At 44.9% G+C, this 24,600-nt stretch overlaps 1 protein-coding gene across 3 annotated transcripts in view; it reads left to right on the forward strand.

Annotated features, from left to right (window-relative positions):
• The window catches only part of LOC142572356 (calcitonin gene-related peptide type 1 receptor-like), a 107,092-nt gene that overhangs the window by 43,636 nt on the left and 38,856 nt on the right, over positions 1-24,600 (forward strand). For all 3 annotated transcript variants that reach the window (XM_075681418.1, XM_075681417.1, XM_075681419.1), the window contains 6 exons: positions 406-531; positions 4,594-4,688; positions 7,270-7,361; positions 12,700-12,844; positions 13,602-13,752; positions 15,008-15,068. In XM_075681418.1, coding sequence (XP_075537533.1) covers positions 406-531; positions 4,594-4,688; positions 7,270-7,361; positions 12,700-12,844; positions 13,602-13,752; positions 15,008-15,068 — 670 coding nt within the window. The remainder of the gene's footprint in view (positions 1-405; positions 532-4,593; positions 4,689-7,269; positions 7,362-12,699; positions 12,845-13,601; positions 13,753-15,007; positions 15,069-24,600) is intronic.

Genomic DNA, 24,600 nt, shown 5'->3' on the forward strand with positions numbered 1-24,600 from the left:
CAACTGACGCGCATTCCAATAATCAGGACGTTTCACGCTTGAGTGAACAAAGGCACAGAAGAACGAGCACTCCAGAACGGGAAAACCACATGAACAATGACAGCAGCAGCGAAACTGTTTAATCGCAGCTAAAATTGGGACAAACTTCCTTCGCAGAATATCTTCACTTTGTGTACCCAACATAGAACATTGAATACTAATCGCTGAAGGTTGCAAAATAATCCTGACTGAGCATGAAAAAAAAAAGCTCTAGAAATTAAGACTCTGTAATTTAATACAGTACATTTTCAGTCTGCCAGAAAAATGACTTGTGGTCGGTGAGCATCGGTGAGCCTTGTTTGTGATGGTATATATAAAAAAATGAATCAACGTCCTCTTTTTTTTTTTCGTTCGTTTCTTTTCCAGACGGGCCACACTGTCCTGCGACATGGGATGGCTGGACGTGCTACAAAGACACGCCTGCCGGGACGACGGTGCATAAGCCCTGTCCCGCGCACGCGTACTTTATCACCGAGCAACCGCAGTGCATCAGTAAGCCACGTTCGTAGTTTTGCGCATGCGACCTTTGCAGACGGGTGCAAATTTACGACAGTGGTCTCCTGGGAACTCTGTACGGTCATAATAACGGAACGGCAGCGACTCCAATACCGGCACCTCCCTTGTTGCTATATATAAACATCCTCTCAATAATTAACCACTGTGGAGGCGAGAGCATATTAGGAAAAGTGAGAAAGAAGGGACGGCGTGACCTTTGCTGTTCGCAGAGTATAGGTAAGTGCTTGCCACCTTGGCAGGAACATTACGAAACATTAGGTGCTAACGCAATAGCATTCGGCATTCCAATGAGTGCGAAGCTTGTGCCAGAATAGTAGGCGGCTCTTGGTTATTTCTCTTTGCTACGTCGCTTCCTTCTCCTTCGATTCGCTTCGATTATTCAACAGCCGACAACAGTACAAATGCAAAAGGCGAAACCTCGGGAAAGCGGTTTCGAATGTTTCAAAAGTGGCAAATCTGCATGTTAGCCATTGGCAACGAAGTAGATTGCCGCCCTAGTAGTAAACTCCGCGTATTCGAGCATCCTTTTGGTTATCACGTAGTTACGTTCCGAAATACCACTGTCAGACTTGGTTGTTCTAATGCAGCTGGTTACAGGAAACGGTGCGTGGAAATTCCGCGGTAATCGGTGCGCGGCCTCTATTCGACAAGTGTTCCTACGTTTATCTATACGTCCTTAATAATGCGTCTCGCATGGCTGGGTTCAGATGTGCGGAAGTCGGTGAACTTTAAGTTTCTTGCTGATAAATTATATTTCAATTAAATTTCCTCAAGGTGTTCTGCGTTAGAAATCAGTGATGTTGGTTAAACGCAGCGCATAGACAAAAAGAAAGGCAAAAGAAAACGCTTCAGTAAGCAGATGCGCTTTCCTGTGAGAGCCGATATGCTGCAAAAAAGACTCCGAGGCGCCGCAACACGAGCTTTTCTAAATATGACGCAGGTGCCTCTGTGGCACGCTACAACAGTGGGTCAACCGAGGGGCCCGATTTTTATTAATCATAAGAAGCCACCAAACAACGACGCCAAGGACAACATGGGAGAAGTTAATTGTACTTACTAACTGAATTAAAGAAATTATAAATTAATGGAAATGAAAGTGGATGAAAACCAACTTGCCGCCGGTGGGGAACAAGGTCATGTCTTCGCTGTTTCTCATAACTTTCTGCTTTGCCTGAGATGGCTAAATTGAAATTGGGCCATTATGAAGAATAATTATGAATGAAGAGACCGTAAAGAATTTAATTATCCGATTGCTTTGTCGCTTGCATCAGAGAGGCATATCATTAGATTGAAAGTTACGTTGTTGAATTGCGCAGAAAATAATTCTTCCGTGACATTCATTCGCCTCCTTGTCTCTCGACCTCATCCTACGCTTATCATGCAGCTGCTATTTGTGATAATCCGTTGGATCACACACGAGCCTAGCATATTCTTTATGCAGGCATTTATTGATTCCTTGCTACGAGACCAGAAAGCACCAAGCGCTTTATGATGCAGATACGTATTTATGTATTTAATTGCTCTGAGCATGCTTGTTTTCTCCGCCTCTCTCCAGAATGAGTTTGAGTCTATCATTAAGGGTTGCACTCCCGGCAAAACGAAAAATAAATGAACTCACATACTGAAGTAATACCACTAAAGCTCAATCATTTAAGCAATGCCCCTTTCGTAGACACCTACTGAACATAACATGGGGAGCTATAACGTAAAGCTGGGAGCACGCTTAAGTGGAGAGGGTTCAAGTGGGGCCGATCGAGCCAGCGCAGTGAAAATAGATAACCGGATGAAGAAAGTGGTGCCAGCGTCTGCAATTGGTACTCTTCCCCTTATTTATCTCGCATGGCTGGTGGAATATCGCGGCTGCGTGCTACGGAAGGATAGGAATATTGTTAAAATGGATATTCAGCAAAGAATATTTGGCAGAGCAATGTCGTATACGTGGCACATGGGCTTGACAAAATTATAATGTCATGCAAAAAGTTCTGCTTTGCGCAAATGAAACCATGCTCTCTGACAAGTGCGAGTAGCCACTGCCTGTGTGCTCGGTGAGCAGTCATCTTCTAATCCTTTTGGAATGGGGCAGTCTCCGGCTATTTAGAAAAAAAGTTTTGTTCGCCTTATTATTGTACCTTTAACGCGGTGAGTTTTCGCAGGTTTATGACTTCGCGTGACAGACGGGTGAACTGAGCGCAGCTCGAAAACTTTGACCAATAGCAGACGGATTCCAGCGAAACGGCGTCGAATCAGAAATGATTATTTTTCTTTTGTTTAGTATAATCATGCATAATGAGTGTGTGGACGTCATATCAGATGGAGAGCTACCGCGGTTTTCTTGACGTCGCGTGAAGAAAAGCGAAGTGCGAGGGGTCTGAAATTTTTTTTGGCAAATCGTGGAGGGCAGATCGCAGAATTGGAAAAAGTTGGCAATAGCTTTACGCCACAACGCCCCACATGTCTGATTTTCCCTTTATTCATTACTTCTCTCCACCTTGCGGGTTTCCGCAGAACTACTACGTCAAACACTTGCCTTTGCTTCGTGTTGTCGACAAATTCAACTTCGCCCTGCCATCTGCTAGCCGCCTGGTTAGCTCAGATGGTAGAGCGGCTGTCCCGGAAAGGCGGCGGTCCCGGGTTCGAGTCCCGGACCAGGACGAATTTTTCTTCAACCATGAGGCTTTTCTTTCGAGGAACCCGTATGGGTTTCCTTTGTAGCAATTGATACGAACGGGTGGATGTCCGATTTCCCCTTTATTCATATTTATGTGTCACACGAAATAGATTTGAAAATTAATTTTGTTGTAACTTTTAAAACTGATCATCTTTTTCATTACCTTCGACCATAGCGAGTTCACGTATCCAAAACTGAAGCATCACTCATAAGTCCGAGTGTCGTAAGCCTGAACACACGGTGTTCTTGTACCATACACTGTTACGTTAAAAGGTCAACGAGACACAACGAAATATAACCTTCGCTCTGAATAGTTTGAGCCTGAGAGAGAAAAAAATTTTGTATCATCAGTAGGATTTCTAGTTCTCGCAACCCATAATGAACCGAGCTTTAAAAAAAATGTTATGTCATATAGAAACAAAACCAAGTATACGTAGCGTTCTGTATCGAGCTGAGCATCCGCCAGTAATTTGTTGTTCATGACACTTAATTGCATAATTCTGCATTATTATCTAACTCGTGAATTACACAGAAACTTGCTAATGCGTTAATTATGAGCCTGGATACACTGATAAGAAATGTGAAACTAGGATGTCTTCAGCTAGGTGCCTATTTGCATTCTTAATTTTACCGTGATTTAAAGACGTTAACGCAAAATAAATAAATACAGACAGGCTTACTAAGAGCTGCTCACGAAAGCCGAAAAAGTTGTTTTGACTCGAAAGATAATTGCGCGCACTATCCACGACGGGTCAACCGTTATCAGCGCTGATTCCGTACCAATACCAAGGCGACGCGCTGTCCCTGGTCTGAACAATATGAATTTGAACAATGGTTTGCGGAATATGAACAAATCCACCGATTTGTTCATATTCTTCCTTTATTTGTTTTTTAAGTTAACTTTAGTACGCCACTTTGAAGTCGATGATTTCTCGTGTGGAGTGGGTGTACATTCAAGTGACTATTTCTCCTGTTTTGTAGGCTTTGTTCTTCAGCCGGGAACCATACGCACACGAATTATATATAGCTGAAAATATCCCAGTTTGTTCTTCAGCCGGGAAACATACGCACACGAATTATATGTAGCTAAAAATATCCCAGTTTGATGTTGCTTTAATGGCCTGCAACTTCGTCATTCACATGTTGACCATTAAAACAATAATTTGCGAGTTACATTTACCCGATTAACCCACATGGAGAAAAGAAATAGTGGGGGATGGTCAGATTGACTACGACTAAGCAATATGTGCACATGTTTGTGTTCGCGCTAATACTACGCTGCATTTCTTAAAGCTCGATGCCTAATAATTTGTACACCCCGTAGGAAGTGTCCTTATACAGTTCATATTTAATTGCTTCTTTCAACGCAGAGATGTCGAAGAAAACCTGCTGGCAGAACGGCACATGGTTCTACAGCCAGGAGTACGGCAAGGAGTATACCTTCTATGATTGTGGCTCACTTGAGGTTCGTTCAAGTATTTCGGCACTGTATTTGATTAAGACTAGTGCGCAAGTAGAATACTTTATTTTAATTACAAATGGTAAGTCGTTTGAGCTCTTGGAAGCCTGATGGTCAACACAGCTCACCTTCATTCTAAAGTTGTGTTCCTTCTACTCTGCGGAAGTTGTCGTTAATTGTCATCAAGCTTCGCCATGTTTCCGCCTTATTGCTCCACATTTTCGTTCTCACTGCCGCTCTCGAAACAGTTACAGCAGTTAGAATTGCGTATCCAACCAACTTATTAAGTTTGTTGGCTATACAACAACTCTGACACCTTTAGAGTGCCTGTATGCAAAGAAATACGCAAGATCACTTCAAAAAAAAAAAATTATGAGCACAAAGAGCAACGCCTATGTAAAAAGTTGCACTGCTGATCATGGAAGGACCACATAAATGACCTACGGACTTCCACGTGAAGTATAGTGAATGACCCGTAATTTTGGTTATTACAAATTGTCGACCACTTGAAATTAGTCGCTGTCAAGCAAGTCAATTCTAATTATTACATGGCAGTTCTTAAATTTCTTGCCTTTTCACGTATACTTTAACGTTAGCAAAGAAACGAACAGCTGTGGTTTGATGAATTGATGCTAGTTGTGATCGTCATGGGAATGAACTTCATCATATACACGCGTGATAAAAATACACCTAATTATAAATAACCTTTTTTTTTTAATATGAAAAGATAGATGTAGCCGTATGACCCCAGAAAAGTGATATCAGGTCACACTGAAAACATTGCAGTAGGATTGGCAATAGGTACTTGTACAGAATTTTACGTAAACATTCGTAATTACGTAAACGTAAACGTAAACAGAATTACGTAAACTGAATTACGTAAACATGAGTAGACACTTATTCGACCTCCGTTATTTGCATTAGAAGCGAAAAGGTGCGTAAGGAGCAATGAGGTAAAACAGAACCACTAGATAATTTAAAGTGCTATCACAAACTGCACGAAATCGAAGTTATCAAGAACTCCGCTCTTAAAATAAATATTTCTCCGAAACGCTGTGCTACCGCAACTCGCAATAGCGTCACTTTTAAGACGTTGTGTTTTACTGTAACACGACACGTCATGCATAACACATACATACGAATTAACACGGGAGTACAAATAAAGGTAATCATTTCACAAAATATACTCCCTTAGTCTGTTTCATTAGTATTCGGGCTTCCTTAAAGTCTATGCGAATGCCACTCGCTCGATGTCTTTTTTTTTTATCTTTCAGATATATATTAAAATGGCAACTCATGTGCTATCCAGATATTGTAAAAACGTGCTCGCTGTGTGCATAATGTTACAGTGTAAAGGAGTTAGTCTGGCGGCATTTGGTGTGACTATGCACGAGGCGCGAACACTGCACTCTTAAGCCCAAAATTACACCCTTTTGCCACACAACAATAGTCGTTATCTGTCTTGTCCGCATTTCCTTTCTTTAACGCGGCGAGCCCGGTACTTTCCAGGAACGAACGGCATGCGCGTTATCAGCATGACATAGCATTCCCGACAGGAAAGTAGCGGGCACGGCGTTTTCACGAAAGGAAACGTAAGCAAGGCAGATGACGATTATTGTTGTGTGGCAGAGATACACTCCGAATGGTGTAACCTTGCCTAAGGGTGTATGGCCAAACATCAAAAATGGCAGAGACCATGGTTGAAGACGAGCTGTTCTACATCGTCTTCTCCTACTAGCGCTGCCTCCGGCATTTCGGCTCAAATCACACTGTGGCAATATTTTGGTGTCTACTAATCAATGCAGCTAACGAAACACACAAAAGGTAGCAATGAGTGAGTGTAAGTGCAGGCTAGAATTTGTGAACAGAAGGGTCCACATGCATATGTCCGCAAGTTTCCAAGAATTTTAATGGCGGTGAACAAACAATTAGTAAAACCGTGAGCGCGACATTCGAAGCTTGGATTCAGCTTTCACTGGTAGTAGGTCGTTTTTCGGTACCCTTTCATATATTTCACTATCAGTTACAGTACTGACGTATGATTCAATGCTAAGAGCTACCTGCAAGCTACCTACGCGCCCTATTAACGGTTCCGTGTATCTTCTCCGAAAATATAACCTAGAAAAAGAAAACAAAAATTTTGAAAACACCGACTGGAGTTAGCACTCTCGCTTGAAAGGAGAAAGATAAACAACTCTACTTTATCACGAATGCTCGTTGGTTTAATATCTGTACTTAATATGCACGCGTATTATGCGCACTGAAACTACGCCAGTCTTTCTGAAAAAGTCAGAAACATGACTCAGTTCTTTACTAACGCGTTCAGCTTGTTGTTCGCTTATATTTGACATCGTTTACCTATGGGTACAGGATGCAGCAAGTAAAAGTGTTTCCCATAACAAAGCGTGAAACATAGATGCGTGAGCTCCAATTCCTTCGGCTTGAGCTGTTGTGCAAATCCGCCTGAATTATTGTGTATGCCATTTGGAATAATAGCCAAACCGTGCCATAATACTGTTACTGTGCTCATAACTTTCATTACTCTGTTTTTTTTTTTACATGTCACACGGTCTCTTTGTACCTGCAGTATCATCGTTCCATGACCATCTTCTCCATCGTGCTACATTCGCTGTCAGTAGTGGTCCTGGTGCCTGCCATCATCATATTCTCTGTCTACAAGTGCGTCCCTTGCTTATTTGTTATAAGCTTCTTGTTGTATTCTCACTAATGTAGTACCTAACCTGCACGGTGGTCGCTCAGCGCTAACGCAATGGCGTTGTGCTCGTACGCTTTTTTCCTGATCGCTTTCGGAGATATAACTGATAGTGCATCTCCCTTGGCCCGTGGCGGAAATCGAAAGTGATGGACGAAAGTTAGCAAAAATAAGCCCGTTGGTTGAGTTGGTTCATAAGACGGACGCATAGTGGATTCAAAGCTATAAGCTACAAAGGACATGAAAAGTATAGAAACCCATGGCACTTCTTGTGTCTGTATATTTCTTGTCCCATGTGCCTAAGCGCTCCATCCCCTATGCATTGCTTTGGAGTAAGTTGTTTTGTCGAGACTCTTCCGGTGAGCGTCATTTCTATTCGCCGGACTGTGGACTATTGACAGTGCGAGGCCCTGGATGAGTCATGACGACCCCCAAGTAGTTGGTCTCAAGAAGCGAAGCATCACGCTTGCCTCAGCAGTATGGGATAACTACATTGTTTGCGATCATGACTCATCCAGAAAATTGCTTGTGGGTACTGGGAACGCCAACTGTCCCAACCTTGGCGCTCGACCATCAGCAATTTCCTTGAAAAAAATTGAGGCTATTCTATTTAAAGCAAGAAGTATACCTGCAAAACATTTCTGCAAAAAAAAATTTTCAGCACCACTGGGAACATGTGAAGTTTTTTAGAAAGCTCGAAAATATGAGTCGTAAAACGCCCCATTGTCAAAAAATTTTCTCCTCTTAAATTAGTCGTGCACACGATTTTTCCTTGAGAATGAAGATAGGCTTTTCACTTTAAAAAGGAGTTCTCGAACTTTACGTTTCCGTGAGTTTCTTATACGGCACTAAATATGCAAAATTTGGTGCATATCGGGAATTTTATTGCAGAAAGATAACTTTTTACCGAAAGGTTATATTTTATAGTAACTAATTGCTTGCAAGTTGTACTGTCAGCGAAAAATAATTTGGGACGAATATAACGTGAAATGGGCCTGTACAGCTGGCGACAAAATTACAAAAAAAGTTAGTTTTAGCCTACGTGTAGTCGTAAATTTAGCGTTGAGGTGGTAAGGGTAAAAATTCGCTAAATAGTGTAGTTATTAAAAATGTTCATTGTCTACAAACTGAGAAAACTTTATCAAATTACTTTTTGTTGTAGGCAAGAAAGATTTTTTTGAATTTGTGTTATACCGGTGTCTGTGCTTGCACGTGTTTTCCCTTCCTAGGAAAGTGTCCTAGCGGTAAGTAGAACTTGCGCGGACGCAAAATTTCCTGAGCCGATGGAGGAGCATCGAGACAAGATAATTAGCTCCTCAAGTTTTTACTTGAGTGCTTTATTAGAAATTATTAGCCTAGCCAATAAAAAACGCGAGCCCCAATAGAGCGCATCTAACCGGATGTCGCCGTACACCGACGGCCTGCATAGCGTCGTCACGGGGCGTCGCAAAGTTATGCCGGTGAGTACAGGGTGCAGTTACGTACACTGAGTTTTCGAAATGGGCGAAAACTGTGCGAATAAGAAAACAATCTGTTGCTTTATTACGGCAAATATGCAGCAAATATCAGCCAACACAATCGTGTTTTAGCGACCATGTTATCAATGATGATAGAGGAGTGACGTCGACTCGTCAATAAATGTGTTGGCATGCTTAAGTTCAAACGACAGCATTTAAAAAGATGATGGAAAGAAATGAATACGTTTAGTTGCTTGCCCTCTCTGTCTTTCTTGTAGTTGAATGTTAAATTCAGACCGAATGAGGCAGTCCGCCGACCTTTGTGAAGCGCAGGATTTAACATCCAATCAGCGATAACTGAAGAAAGAAATGGGAGGGCTCGTTCGAGCTATCGACTGTAAAAAGGTTGCGGCTATAATCCTAAAACGCGTTCATATGCTACTCAGATGCATTATATTTTTTCACCCAAAACCTAGTACGTTTCAATGCTTGCACTTCCCCTGGTGGTCTTCTTGCAGCAATGTCAGAATAAGGTAAGAATGACGTCTCTTAGGCATTAACAGGCCACAATAATTGCTTTAAATAAAAGGAGGGGGATTTTAAGTGCAAATATTTCCGGTACCTACAGCTACAATGTATTTCTTTAGTGGCTCTAGCAAGACATCGGAACATTTATTGGTGATATCTGCCGGAGAAGTCAGACTATATATGCTCAAGCGTGGAAAGAATCATCCAGATCCACCTATAGGATTACAGTTTTGACTGTGCCACTTCTGCGTTATAGAATAAGAAGGGCATCAGATACTTTTCTTCGCGGTTGTGCTTAATATCCTTTTTGTATATGTGTGTTAAAAATGGTCGCACTCATTCTTTCATATGTCGGAACGCATGAATACAAAACGCATGCTATTGATTTCGCGCACGTTTATTGCATCCGACATGGAGGAAGGAAACCCAGGACAGGCCCCGACCAGCACGAACGTATTGGAGAGAGCGCGGTGGAAATCACGTGCGGTTTTTCTCAAAGGAGCATTGGGACGGGTATACCCCAAATGTCAACATTGTCATAGCAACCGCGCTCACGAAGCTTTCGCTGCTGCTCTCGGTCTCTGAAAAGTGAGATTAGATTTTTCCGCCGGTGTCTTTTTCGCAGCACATTTTGTTCGCGAGAAGAGCTGACTTTCGAGTGTGCTGTTTACGTGAGCTTGAAAGTTGTTTGGGTCTGTGAGGGTGAGTGTCAGCCAGCAACATATACACTCAAGCAATCACGGCGCGGGTCTTCGTCGTCTTCTTCAACGTGCCACGGAAAAAAACAGTGGCGCGTATGCTTCACTAAAACTGCTACAGAAGTTTCGTAGGGCTTTGTTCTGACGCGCGTCGGCAGCACACACTTCCGGCGGTTCGTAACAATGCAAGTTCAGACTTCGCGCCCATCTGCTCCGGCGAGCTGCAGAACCGCTGATTCGAGGCGCAACCTTCGAGCGCACTTCGAATTTCCGGCATAGGAGGTAATGTTAGTGCGACCACTTTTAGACCGCGTTTTTATGATAAATGTTCGAGCATGGCCGAAGCAGCCACATAGCATTGTGGATATATAATGAACACTATCGCAACATAGATGCGCCATGCGTCACGATGCTTAGAAAACAACAAAAATAGACACGTGGGCGAATTAAGCGTGACTAGTGACAAGTTTCAGTTTATCAGCTTTGGTTAATTTACGATTCTATTTGACATAAACCTCTCCATTAGTACAATTATGTGTAATGGTCGCACAAAGCAAGTAGAACAAAAAGACTGCCACTTGTGCGACATTGCATAATTACAACCCATTGTCCAGCGGTTATATTTCAATCATGAAGTTGCAATTAGAATTTCAGTTGTCTGTAATTTGATCAGGCACGTTAAAATGTTGCCCGTATGTGACTGGCCCGTTGGAAACCGCATGCAACGCTTTGGAGTGCTTGTTAAAAAAAATTTACAAAGGCGATAATTCATCCTGCGATATTTTACTTCGTGGGAAGAGAGAGATGGAGAGGGAGGTTAACCAAAGGTAGTTCCGGTTGGCTACCCTGCACGTGGGGAAGGGTTAAGGGAGATAAAAAAAGAATGAGAAAGAAAGAAAGAGAGCACTAACAAAGCGCGTACACTATAGAGCGGTAGTGGGCGGCGTTCTTAAAGTCTATCGTTAAGCCCCGTAGACCGCAGGAACTTTAATAACGCGAGCAAGGCCTTCAAACACGGATGTTCTTTCAGAGCACTGACATAAATCTTTCAATTCTGATAGTGTACGATTGTCCAACTGGTCCAGTACTCTGCACATCACTGTCTCTAGGCACTGTATCGTGGGCAGACAAAGATAATGTGTGTGAGCGTCTCTTCGCTGTCGCATGGGTCGCACGTGGGGCTGCTGGCCATTCCAATAAGGAAAGCATATGAGTTTGTAAAGGCAACGCCTAGCCACAGACGGTACAGCATGGTCTGTTCACGTCGTGGTAACCCAGGCGGGTAGTTCATCCGTATGTCCGGAGACAACGAACGCAAACGACACATGGTGGTAAGGGCCGAGTCCCAGAGGGGCAAAGTACAATCACGGGACATCAATCGCAGCCCAGCCGCAGCGTCTGTTCGCGAAAGCGGAATGAAGACTCGTTGGCCACTTTCATGCACAGATCGGGCGGCTTCGTCGGCGTGGTCGTTCCCACTGACGTTACAATGTCCCGGAAGCCATTGAAAGATTATGTTGTGTCCCTTGTCATGGCTGGGATGATATATGCGTCGAATTTCGTGAAAAAATTGACCATAATATCAATGTTCGCAAGTTAGAGATAAAATTTTCACTTAAGTTGATCTAAGATGCATACATCATTCCCCCAAGATGGTGGGATAAATTTTGCGCTGTTCGTAAAAGACACTTATGACGCACCAGATCGTTGAATACGTAATTTACTGCTAAAAACGTTATTTGTCCATGTACACTGACCTTGGCCTACTCATTACCCATAACCTGCCACTAATTTTAAACAAATAGCAAACAAGGTGCCTTGTTCAGTTCACGATGGCACTGGGGACATCAACTACAAACCTGGTATAACGCATAAAAAGAGAAATGAAACTAGGGTCCAGTAATTATTTACAGCGCTCCTAATTATACCAGGAGTGTTATATCTTTAACACACATTGCACTAAAGATGACCTCATTTCCACGAAATATAAACTTGGAGTAACGTAGGGACATCTCGGGACTTTGGGAAGCATAGCTGATAACGGCCGTATTACACTTTCGAACACGTACTTGCTTTGCCATTTTTTTGAAGAAACTGTGCTCAATCCACAAAAAGTAAACTTACTCATAAGGTTTGCCACAGAGTTCCCCGCAAGTTCACTAAATTTTATCTCAGTGCAATTAGTACTTATGGCATGTCTTCGGGCTAAATTGTGTGCCGTTCGTAAAACACAATTATAATACTCTGGAGCAGTTTCATTTCATACGTAATTTTTCGCAGGAGACACACATTAGGCATAACATGCCCTTTGTTTTCGCCAAATAGAAACAACGTGCATCGTTCAGTTTCCATAGGCGAAATCGACTATGAACTTCGTACCATGCATAGAAATAGGAAAAAGTACGATGGCGCTCAAACATTTGCGACGGTTCTAATTAAGCCAGGAACGTGAAAACTTAGTCACAAGTCACACTTAATATTTCACTTACATTCTCTGAATTTTACCTTGTTGTTCGGTATATTTGCGGTAAAAATGGGGCCTCATTTGGTGGCTGTACCGTCGTAAAATCTAAATTATTAGTATTTCTACTGCTAATTGCCTTTCTCTCCCGTGACCTCAGGCAGCTGCAGGTTCACCGCATTGCCCTGCACAAGAACTTCTGCCTTGCCATGGTGCTGTACGACATCAGCGTGATCCTGGTTGACTCCGTCTTCATCTTGGACCACGTCAACGAGGAGAAGAACATACGAGTCAACGAGAACCCGGTACTGTGGGCGTTGTGATTTCAGTTGCCACTGCTTGCCATTACCTCAGTTATCGTGCGGGTATCGTAACCACAGTTACTGGTTATGTTGATCCTTGGCCCCCCTTTGTTTTCCTCGACCGGAAATCTGGTATCAAGATATCATGTTACGTAGAGTGGAAAGTTTTTCAAAAATTATCCATCTATAAATAGCTCAGTAACATCTACAATAGTTTGGTGCCAGGCGATAAAAGAAAAATAAACATTCTGCCAAGTATTGCTGAACATGCGCTTGTTCTTTTTTTTTCGTTTTTCATGCCCCGCGTCCTCTTTCTTTCTTAATTTCAAAGAGTGCTGCTAACTGCAGGAGTCAGCGTCGACCTCTCTTGACACCTCTCTTACCCCCTTTGTACCGTGGCTGTTGCTGCTTTGTGTGAATATATACACATATATTGCATGAAACAACCTACCGGTCGGGTGTGATGTTCTGAAGTTGAAAACAGTGGTATCTAATGTCTTATCAAAGACCCTGCTGGCGTTTGTCTTAAACAGAAATATTTATTTGCAATTAAATATGCACTATGTAACGTCGTTTCTTGCGGTTTTATGCTGTAGATATGTCACCCGTTTCCTAACGCGGGCGTTTTTCTGTCGAATAAGCTACACAATAAGTGTTCAAATAATTCTCATGCAATGGTAAAATATCGCTCCTATCTGAAATTAAGGAATGCACAACTCATTATTATTATTATTCTGTCATGACGTGCATTCTCGTGCAGAACTTATGCAAGGTTCTCTACACCCTCTCTCGCTACTTCCGGTTGTGCCAGTATGCCTGGATGTTCTGCGAGGGTTTCTACCTGCATAGGCTCATCACGTCGGCCTTCGCGGAGCAGAAATCGTTGCTGGTCTTTTACGTCATCGGTTGGGGTGAGAAACTATAAAACAATATCACGATTTATGTCCTGTACTGCACTCGTCATTGCTTCGAAGTTTTTCAACAGGATATTCGCTACAGGTTCAGAAAAAATATGGCGCTTGAGTAAACGATATACGACACCTGCGACCCGTCTGCTGCACACATTTAGTTTAACCTTATCATAAAGTCATACCCTTATTTAAAATTGCAATGAAGTTATCAATGTCATTCCCGCCGCCGTCAGTTCCCCGCATCTCCTAAGGTCTCCAAATACGTGTCTCGGCTTGTAAAGTAGTTTAATTGCATCTCTTTTTTTAACTTAGCGGCTGTAGTCACCGTTAGTGATAGGCAACATTGTAGGATTTGTACTTAACTATATATATAGTTTGTTCGGGAGTACTGTATATCATAAAACGTGACGTAAGTGCTCATACTTGATAGTTGCAAATCTGTGCTCGTATGTTACCGTGTAAGCTAATGATTCACCTATTAGCAGGAAGTATCATCACTTCGTTGTTTTGGGGGGTCGAAAATACAGTGTAATATATTGCAGATTAACGGAAGTTCGGTGAGGAAGTGTTAATTGTAGAACAAATTCTTTAACAGGCTGCTTCTAAGAATCTTATTTGTGCGTATTTTGTAACTTGGCATTTTTGCGTCTGTACCTGTCTTCGGTTTTTGTATGTTCATGCGAACTCACTTGAAGTGCCTCTTTGTGAGTATACTTACTTTTACTGGTGTATTTATATATTTGATGCCCCTTTGTGCTTCCGTGTCTAGAACTGACGGCGCATATGTGGCTTAGTTAACTGCTCAGTATCCTATTGAATTTATTTTTTGCGCATTTATTTTACATGTAACGGATTGCTCGCTTCCCCTTGCAAGCAGCAACATCTCCGGACGATAATGCATTACAAAAGTAATCACTCATGAATTGAAGCAGCTGACTAACTGGTCCCACATCATGAAAATCTTCCTTGTTAAAAAAAGTTAACCCACTCATAGTCCCATCGGAAAATGCAGTCCGTTTGTCACCCGCGGTGTGTTCATTTAAATGCTTGCGAGCTTCCGGAAATGTGTCCTCTTCTTTCGATACAGGGGCTGCCGGCTCAAAGCACTGGCACCACTCTAGCATATTATGTCAGTGGCACAGTCATTACTGGACAGCACGCAGTGCTTTTCGTACTTCTGCAACCACCATTGCCGTGACAATCTGCAGGAACGTACAGAAACCGTTCAGCAAACGAATTCTTGCTTTGCATCCAGGTTGCCCCGCAATATTCGTCGCCATTAGTGCTGCCCTGCGAGCCCTACGAACCGGCCACCCGTAAGTTGATTAGACGACATTGTAGTTCTGTTCCGTTCTTCTTTGACGCGGCTCCTTCCTCATTTTTTTCTTTTTTTCTATATGGTATTCACTCACAAGACGAACCTACCTTTTCTTCCCGAGAAAAGTTGACGTCGATTTAGGGGGAAGGTTCATAACGGGGAGCAAATTGTTTCGACAGATTTTTTTATGTGTTGAAATTTTTAAATGTAGTGGCGCAGAACCCAAGCAACAACAACAACAAAAAAAAAGTGTGCGGAAACGATCGACGATAATTGTCAAGGTAAGTGATTAGCCCGAACGCTTCCAGAAAGCTAGTCGCTTTATTAAAGTGAGTCTTCTTACCTCGCATATCCTATAAACTTGTCATTCTATGCACACTGTGACGCGTTCGCAATACACACCTCAAGTTTTCTGTTAGATATCTCCAGTGAGTTAAACTCGCCTGTAATGCTATAAAGGAATGCGTAAACGATAGCGGAATTGAGCCTGTGTCCTCTAACACGGTAGCCCAATGTTCTAACTAAAGCAGCGCTTTCAAACGTCTGGCGCGTGCTTCACATGCCAGACGTTCTCGCGGTCTTCGCACGTAACAGCTAGCGCTTTGAAGAGCTGAGTTAGGCCTCGCTTCCTTCGGCATCTACCCACGAAGCAATGTGTTAGAATGCACTGCCTTAGAGTTTAGCCCACGAGAACTTTTAAATACAAGGAATGGAAACTGGTCTGACGAGCCGAATACTTTGCTATTCGCTTTGAATGTCATGGCGAAATGGTACCAACGAAAGCGTGATATCGACAGTTTGTGAATGGTCATGTCACCAGTGGGTAGCGTCCTTAGCTTAAAAAGCTGTTAGCTGCGTCACAAATTGATCCGACGATCTTCCGGCAGTCGCTGGGGCCAGTGAATCACCCCGTAATTACGATGCTGAACAGAGGCTCTGGTGGTGAAGCGGGCGTTTTCTTGCTAGAGCAACTTATCAAGGACAAGGGTTGGTTCATTACGCGAGTGAATGCGTTATGCATGTGCCTGTTTGTAACATATTCGGCCTCACTTCTTTTTGCTAGTTTTGCGGAGCACGGGAAGTTAATAACATCCAATTAATGGTCTGGCATCTGGACTTGCCCAGGCTGCGTGGAATGTATGTATCAGTGGCGAACAATGTTAGATTATTTTTGTGCGTGGTTCTCTACATGTTACGTGACCCTGATTACCATGGAGCCGATGGGCTTGACGCAGTATGGGACGAAAGAAGCAAATAATGAAGTAGTGCGTAGAAAGAAAAAGTCGAAAGCTTATTGGCAATTGCAGAACTGCTACGTTAGTACGAGTATATTATATAAGTAGAGTAAATAATATCGCGGAATACCATGACTGTAAGCTATACCCTCGATAAAACGCGTTCAAAAGGCAATATTAAGTCAATGATATGATGGGCTGCCCCGTTTCTCATCCTGTACTGTCGTTGGCGGGCGAACACTTTTTTATGCTACGGCCAGTATGAGCTGATTTCGATATCTAGATGAAACATTTGAAGAGGTCCTGCAGCATAGCATATCTGAATTGCCCCTTTGATGGACAAGGGAGCTAATAATAGCGACGCGGCCTTCTTCTAAGCACTTATTACATAGAAAAAAAACCAGATAGCACGCTTCTTACATTATCTTGATAAGTAGCATGCTACTCATCTTGTAGTACAACGCAGCAGGTCTGAACACCTTGTCTTACACGAGGCTGCCAGACTTGAATTTATTCCCATTCTTAAAGCCATGCACATGGCCCGTAACATTGTTCCCGCTATAACTGCAATCTATACGTAGCTCTTAGTACTCAGGGACTCGATTTCATACAGAAGACATTTTCTCCACTGCAAATTATTCGAAGCCTCTATGACATCTCAATAAATCACTACGCATTCTTTTCTTTTTTTTTCTTTTTTTCTTTACCCATCGCAGTGTAACTGGCTAGAAGAACGTACTTCAGGCCATCCTCTCTACATTTCCCATTATAACGTTTTCTCTCTTTCTCTCTTCCACTGTGCTCAAAAATCACCTTTTTGGACCTAACTGTGTTGGCTGGCTTGCGAAGCTCTAAGAGATTATGTCCATGTTAAGTTCGCCCAGGGGTCACGGCTTTCAAATGACGGACTTTTGCAGTCGGTATAGCTATCATAAATGAGTTTTGCTATCTTACGTTATGCCTTGTTCTCCTGACTGGCTATGCTGTGATGTTTGGCTATTGTGTTCGACAGTGGCGGCTTATTCTCTTCGGACCCTCTGTCCACCCCCATGAATAATGCCTTTCACATTTTTCATAATTATACCAGAAATGGTAAGCTACTCTATTCTGGCGTAACATAAATATAGATTGAGGCGACATTATATGTCAAGCATGTAGAGATTTTGTTACAACCACCTTTTCAGACGATTGCTATTTGTATTAGATGTACCGCTGTATCTTCAGCGATAGATAAGTAAATGTGGAGTACCTCTCAAATACCACAGGATGATGCATCAATCCGGAATGAAAAGTTGAGGCGAGGAGCCACCAAATCACAGTAAACCTGTTTATATGCCTTTAGAGAAAAAATGCTTTTATCGGAACTGCAGCTATGGACTCTGTCCACATATATGGAAGCCTTGATGAGAGAATACGCCATGCCATCATATCAAGGAAGTAGTTTGACAGCGTAAGTTGTTATGGGATCATTCCAATAGCTGTTTCGGTTGGCGATGCTGTCCGCAGCCGCTGCCACCACAAGTGTCCGTGGCAGCTATCGCTAGAAATGAGAAAAAATATATATACCCAGTTCGCGCCGGAATTGAACCCATGCCCCCTGCGTGGGAGTCAGCTATTCGGCCACTGCACCACGCCAGCACTTGCTAGCTGCTGCGGCATAGGGCAGCAACTTGCTGCTACGAGCAGGGCAGCAACCACGCAACATCGGGCTCAGTAGACAGCTGTGCAGAGTGCAGCTCAAGCCACCCCTCGTCGTCAAGGCTGGGTGCTCAGTTCATTTTGTTCTCATGATAACGAAGCAAAGAGACTTCGCCGCGAAGAGAAAAGAATTCAGAGAAACGCAGGGAGGTTAATCAGAGGTAGTTCCGGTTTGCTAACATGCACGGGGGGAAGGGATAAGGGTGATAAAAGGAGCAACAGAGTGGAAGGGGGAGATATAGAGAAAGAGAGACGGGCAGGAAAAAAGCACGTACACTATAGAGCAGTAGGCGGCGACAATCATAAAGTCTTTCGTGAAGCCCCGTAGACCGCAGAAACCTTAATACGCGAGTAAGGCCTTCAACGCAGATGTCCTATCGGAGCACTGGCCCAAAGCTTTTAGTTCTGATAGTGGACGATCGTCCAACTGGTCCAGTACTCTGCACATCACTTGTATCTAGGCACTATATCGCGGGCAGACAGATATGTGCGAGCGTCTCATCGATGTTGCATGTGTCGCACGTGGGGCTGTTGGCCATTCCAATGAGGAAAACATGTGAGTTCGTAAAGGCAACGCCTAGCCACAGACGGTATAACATGGTCTGTTCACGTCGTGGTAACCCAAGCGGTAGGTGCATTCGTATGTCCAGAGAAAACGAGCGCAAACGACACATGGTGCGAAGTCTCTCTATTGCGTGCTGGTGAAAACGGAGCTCCTATGGGGCTGCTCCTCCGGCTTATGCTGTGACCGTGCTGCGTGTGCCGCGCAGGCCTTTGACTTTTTTAGGTTCGTAAGATGCTGGTTGACAATGAGAGAGAGAGAGAAAGCAAGGACAGGAAAGGCTGGGAGGTCAACCAAAAGAGCTCCGGTTTTGCTACCCTACACTGGCTGTGGGGGAAAAGGGGATAGAAAGAGGAAAAAAGAGAGAGAGTAAGCACTGAATGCGTGTGGGAGGGACACTATACAGACGGACACTATAAACGGTCTCTTAAGCATGTGCACTTCAAGTATTGCACTAGTGCACGAATCGCTTTTCGTGCCAGTGACGGGTGTGGCCACGGTCCGAGTATCTTTGACTCGGTGAACGGTCTCGAGTCCAGTTGTTGTAAAGTTGCCCGCGGAGAGAGGCGTTGTACATCGTAGCGGGGGCAGGTACACAATAGGTGCTCGATGGTCTCCTGGCACCCACAGGAATCGCACATAGGGCTCTCGGCCATTCCCAAACGATAGGAGTATGCGTTCGTGAACGCCGCTCCCAGCCACAAATGGCACAGCAAGGTTGTTTCGCCGCGAGAAAGGCTAGAGGGCAGTTGTAGCCGTAGCGTGGGGTCCAGTTTACGTAACCGGCAATTGAAGGCACTTGAAATCCAGAATCCTGTTACTTTTTGTGTGCAACTAGGCGAAGTGCACTGGCAGCGTCTGATCTCGCCAAAGGTGTTGGACGCGTCTGGGTATCTTCGTGGGCACAGCGGGCAGCCTTGTCAGCTGGGTTGTTGCCGACGATGTCACAGCGAGTAGGAATCCACGGAAATATGATGTTGTGCCCTCTTTCCAGAGCATGTTGGTGCACTTCCCTGATGTCAGATATTATTTGCTCGTAAGTTCTGCGGTGTAATGCAGACTTGATACTGCGAAGAGCTGCCTTAGAATCTCAAAATAAAACCTATTTCTCTGTTGGCTCTTCGGTGACATACGTCATAGCGGCATGGAGAGCTGCAAGTTCTGCCGACGTAGAGGTAGTCATGTGTGACAATTTGAATCTAACTGTAACCTGCTTAGCTGGAACGACGAATGCGGTAGTTGAGCTGGCAGGTGAGGTCGAACCGTCGGTATATATATGTATGCGGTCATGATACGTCTGGTGCAGTAATAGGAGCATAAGTTGCTTCAGAGCCAGCGATGGATCATTGGACTTTTTTGTAATTCCAGGAATAGTAAAATTCACTTCAGGCTGTCGCAGGCACCACAATGGAGATGAAGGCTTCGCCGCCGGTGTAAAAGATGACGGTATGCACTCTTGATGAGCGGTAATCACTATTGATAAGGTCGTTTGAGGTCTCTCGGCTGGTAGGGAGGCCAAATGATGGTCGGGGATCCTTGACAGATGGCGAATGTGCGATCTGAGATAGTCGGCAGCTACATGTGTCTGGATCATATGGTCTCCTGCGATCTGGCCATGTGTTGGTGGGCTAGTTGGTTAAGCATGATTACAAAGACGGCGCCGAATAAAACAATTGTTGCTGCTATTGAGGTGCACCGAGGCAGCCCTAAGCACGTGCGTAGGGCTTCACCTTGTATGCCCTCCAAAGCGCGAAAGTTCGTCTTGCATGCATTTGAGAATACTGGTAGACTGTAACGTAGGAGTCCGTGAAACACTACCCTGTACAGCTGCATCATAGAATGGAATGGTGTACCCCAGTTTTTCCCGCAGGGAAATTTGAAGACCGGTTCAATGGCAGCTAAGTTCTTCAGATAGACGCAGTGAGGGCTCCACGAGAGGTTGCGGTCAATGTTTACACCCAGAAAGCGATGCGTCTTCACATAGGATACAGCTTGCAATGATCACTGATTGAAACAGGATACATACATTTCTTTGCGCGTAAAGCCAACCAATGCGCACTTTTCAGGGGACACACTGAGGCCTTGTTCTCGGAGATAGGACGCCGTCATGGTTGCCGCCCGCTGAACTCTGGCTCATGCCTGAGTGCGAGTCACCGCAGAGGCCCAGATGCAAATGTCGTCTGCGTATATTGAGACATGAACTGTATGTGGCAGGTACACCGCTAATCCTACCAGGACGAGGTTGAACAAAATAGGGCTCAACACTCCACCCTGCGGCACACCACGGCAGATGTAATGTTCTGAAGTTGGGCCGTCTTCAGTCTGAAGGCAAAAGCACCACTCTGTCAAATAGTCCCAAAGCCACTGGTACATCCGGCCACCAATTCCACCAGTCTCAAGTGAGTTCAGTATGGCCTCATGGGCGACGTTATCGTATGCTCCTTTCAAATCTAGAAAGAGTGCCACTGATAGGCGCTTGAGGCTTTTTTTGTTTTTGGACCAAGGTTACGATGTCAATGGCGTTGTCGATAGACGAGCGACCTCGACGAAAGGCCTTCATGGCGTCCGCATAGATGTTTAATCGCTCTAGGTACATTCCAAGCGGGCAAGAATCATTCTTTTCATCACTTTGCCGACGCAGCTCCAAAGCGCAATCAGACGATATGATGAGAGCTCAAGTGGAGACTTTCCAGGTTTCAAAATGGGGATCCAGCGACTCGATTTCCACTGTTTAGGAACGGCACCGTTCTGCCAAGGCTCATTGTAGTAGTTGAGCAGGTCTTCACGTGCGTCTTGTCCAAGGTGGCATAGGGCAGCATACGTGATGCTATCAGGTCCTGGTGACGAAGAACGCCTGCAGGTCGCCAACGCAGCATCGAGCTCTTCTAGTGAGAATAGTAGCACGTTCATTTCTGGTGCACGTGCCTCAGGGATGTCATTCAGTGCTGCGTCGGTAATGATGGCTACGGATCCAGCAACCCGTGCACAGAACTCTTCAACCATTTGAAGCTTCAAGCGGAGTTGGTAGAGGGCCAGAGCAGCAAAGGGCTTCCTTTGATGCGGAGATGAGCGAAGACCCCTAACCTTTCGAGAGCGATTTTCTGGGATCAAGCGACTGACAGAAAGTTTTCCAACGCTTGTCTTCCACTTTATCCATATGACGCCGGACTTTCTTTTTTATGCGTCGTGAAGCCCTTCCGTCCAAGACGGACTTCGTGCGCCGATACCTACTCTCCGCCTGTCGGCGTGCCGCACGCAGCCTCTCCAGTTCCATGTCAAAGTCTGTTCCCCTTGCTGGTTTTGTAAGAGAGCAGATGGATGTTTTCAATGCCTCTGCGATTGCATCTGCGATGGTGTGTGAGAGGCCTTCCTGAGAAGCGTCATCCATATCCTTTCTAAACTTTGACCAATCAACTGTACGCAAGACAGTAGAACAGCGTTGCTGAACTCCTCTAATCTTTATATATGTTGGAATATGGTCGCTTCCATGTGTTTCTATGTCCGTAAACCGCTGGACGCTCGAGGCAAAGCCCCGTGACACCAAAGTAAAGTCCAAGCAGCTACTGTAGGTCGTGCCTCGCTGAAATGTAGGGCTGCCGTCATTCACACATCACAAATCATGGTCGGCAGCAAAGGAGGCAAGACTCCTGCCTTTGAAATCAATTTTAGAGCTTCTCCATAGCTGGTGACGCGCGTTGAAGTCACCTGTGATAACCAAGGGGCACTGTAAATTAGTAATATTTTCTTAAGTCGTTCGCCGTCGAAATGACCCGCTGGGGATATGTAGGCTCCAATTAGAGTAAATGACACATCCTTCTTTTGGACATTCAGGCAGACATATTGATTGTCGTCATGAGGCTGTATCGCGTTAGTGACATATGTTAAGTCCGTGCGGATGTAGATGATTACTTCCGTAATCGCACCACATGTGGACGAGATGAAAGATTCGTAACCGGACAGTCTGAGTGGAGTTGATGTATTTGGTTCGCAAATGACCAGTATGGGGAAGCGATTTGCAAAGCTGAATTGACGAAAGTCTGCTATACGGGTCCGGAGACCTCTGGCATTTCACTGAAAGATCGACACGCTTTTAACTTCAGTGCGGAAGAGTATTATTTGTCGAGGCATGATGCTTAAAAGATGCTAGCAAGCACTGGATTTAGTGCATCCAGTATTTGCAGAGCACTTCCAGCTGCTGGTGTTTCCAGCTTGCTCAGGATGATGCGCATTGTATTAATTAGCGATTGCAGCATGTCAGCCACCTGCCTGTCGTGTTCGCACAAATCACCGACACTAGACGGCGGGGGTTGTCCAGAAAAAGTTTGCTGTGATTCTGTTGGTGGATGCTGTCGTTTCGGTAGAGCCGGCCAAGATTCTGCAGATGTGGTCTTCTCAGTGGCCTTGTTTTTCGCGGTCGTTTCCACACTGTGTGGCCTGGGCGGTAGAGGAGGAGGTGGTGTTGCAGGAAGTGGCAGGCGCGTCGCAGAGGCAGCAGCCTTCCTTGAGGAGCGCTGGCGACGGGGACGTCGCTTCCTGATTTTATCGGCAGCTTCATGATGCGATGAATGATCTCTCGCCATCTCTTTCAAAATGGACATTTCCCTCTTAATATGTGGGCATTTCTTCAATGAAGCTTCATGTAACCCTCCGCCAAAAGAACACTTCATTACAGTCGCGCCACATTTATCTGCATCGTGGGGCTCGGCGCAGCGGGGGCATGCTGCCTGATTTTCGCAGACGCTGCTCACGCGTCCCAGTTTCATGCATTTGCGGCACTGAAGAGGTTTTGCAAAAAAAAAAAGGTCGTACTACATGCCTCAAGTGTCCCACCTTAACATGCGAGGGCATATATTTACCCTTGAATGCATTCTTCACGCAGCGTGAACCGCCTAGCGGCTTAACGTCAACAATGACCTCATCATTGGCTGGCTTGATAAGAATCGGCAAGTCGTTATTAACGATGGCGACGTCTACGTCGTAGATAACGCTGGTGACTACGTCAGATCCCAGAGGGATGTAAGGGCGCACCCTAATGCCATCGATGTCCGTTACGCTGCGTAAAGTGGTCAGAGCAGCCCCATGCTGCACATCAACCGCCAGTAGATTTTTTTCTGGTGTTCACTCGAATGTCCGATATTTCGTTTGGCACCAGGGCTTCCAGTAATATCGACACAGATTGCCTGTTAAGTAGCTTCACGCTGACGGTGAGAAGCGCAGGAACAAATATGATGGTATTGGCGTCCGGCCTCTGCGTGTGGCTTACTGTTTGCGCGCTTGACGATGAGGACGTCCTGGTGTTCCTTCTCTTCGCTCTGCGGCTCTGCACAAGCTGGAAGACGTCGTCGGAAGTTTCCTCACTGCTGAGAGAGTAGACATGGGTGTCCTCGCTGTCGCTCTGCTGACCGATCCGCTTCCTGGAGGCGACCGCTGCTGACGCCGCCGTCGCCGGCAGACGTGCGGGGTCGTCCACTTCCATCACGACCGAGCAGGGAGCGAGGACCAGCGGATGAACTTAGATTTGTACAGAAGGCAACTGGCGCTAAAAAGAACAGCACTGTATCAAAAACACTTCGTCGTCGTCTTCCTTGACAATGAGAAATGACCTTGAAAAGTATCGTGTCACTAAGGTGTTTTAGGGGCTGAGGAGGTTATACTTGACTAAGCTTGGGAGTGCCAATGTGCACCAGCACCAACCGACTTCTCCAGCTGGGAATTCATAATACCTCGGATGAGATAGCTGAGGCTCAGGAGACGAAGCAAATGGTGCGTCTGTCTACGACTAGCACAGGTCGGCATATTCTGAGAGAGTTAGGTGTTCCTCAGGAGAAGATTTCGCAGCTTCATGTCGGGATTCCCGTGAAGATCTGTAATCGGTATCACGTCAAGCCTGTTCCCAGGAACATGCATCCGGAGCGAAATGTTGGTAGAAGAAAGGCCAGGGGAGTTTGCCTACTGAGACTCATCCGGGATGAGAATCAGAAGGTTGGCTTCGTCGATGCTTATTTTAACGAGGAGAGAAAGGTGTTTACCATAGT

The sequence above is a fragment of the Dermacentor variabilis genome, chromosome 2 (assembly GCF_050947875.1).
Source record: "Dermacentor variabilis isolate Ectoservices chromosome 2, ASM5094787v1, whole genome shotgun sequence".
Lineage (NCBI taxonomy): Eukaryota > Metazoa > Arthropoda > Arachnida > Ixodida > Ixodidae > Dermacentor > Dermacentor variabilis.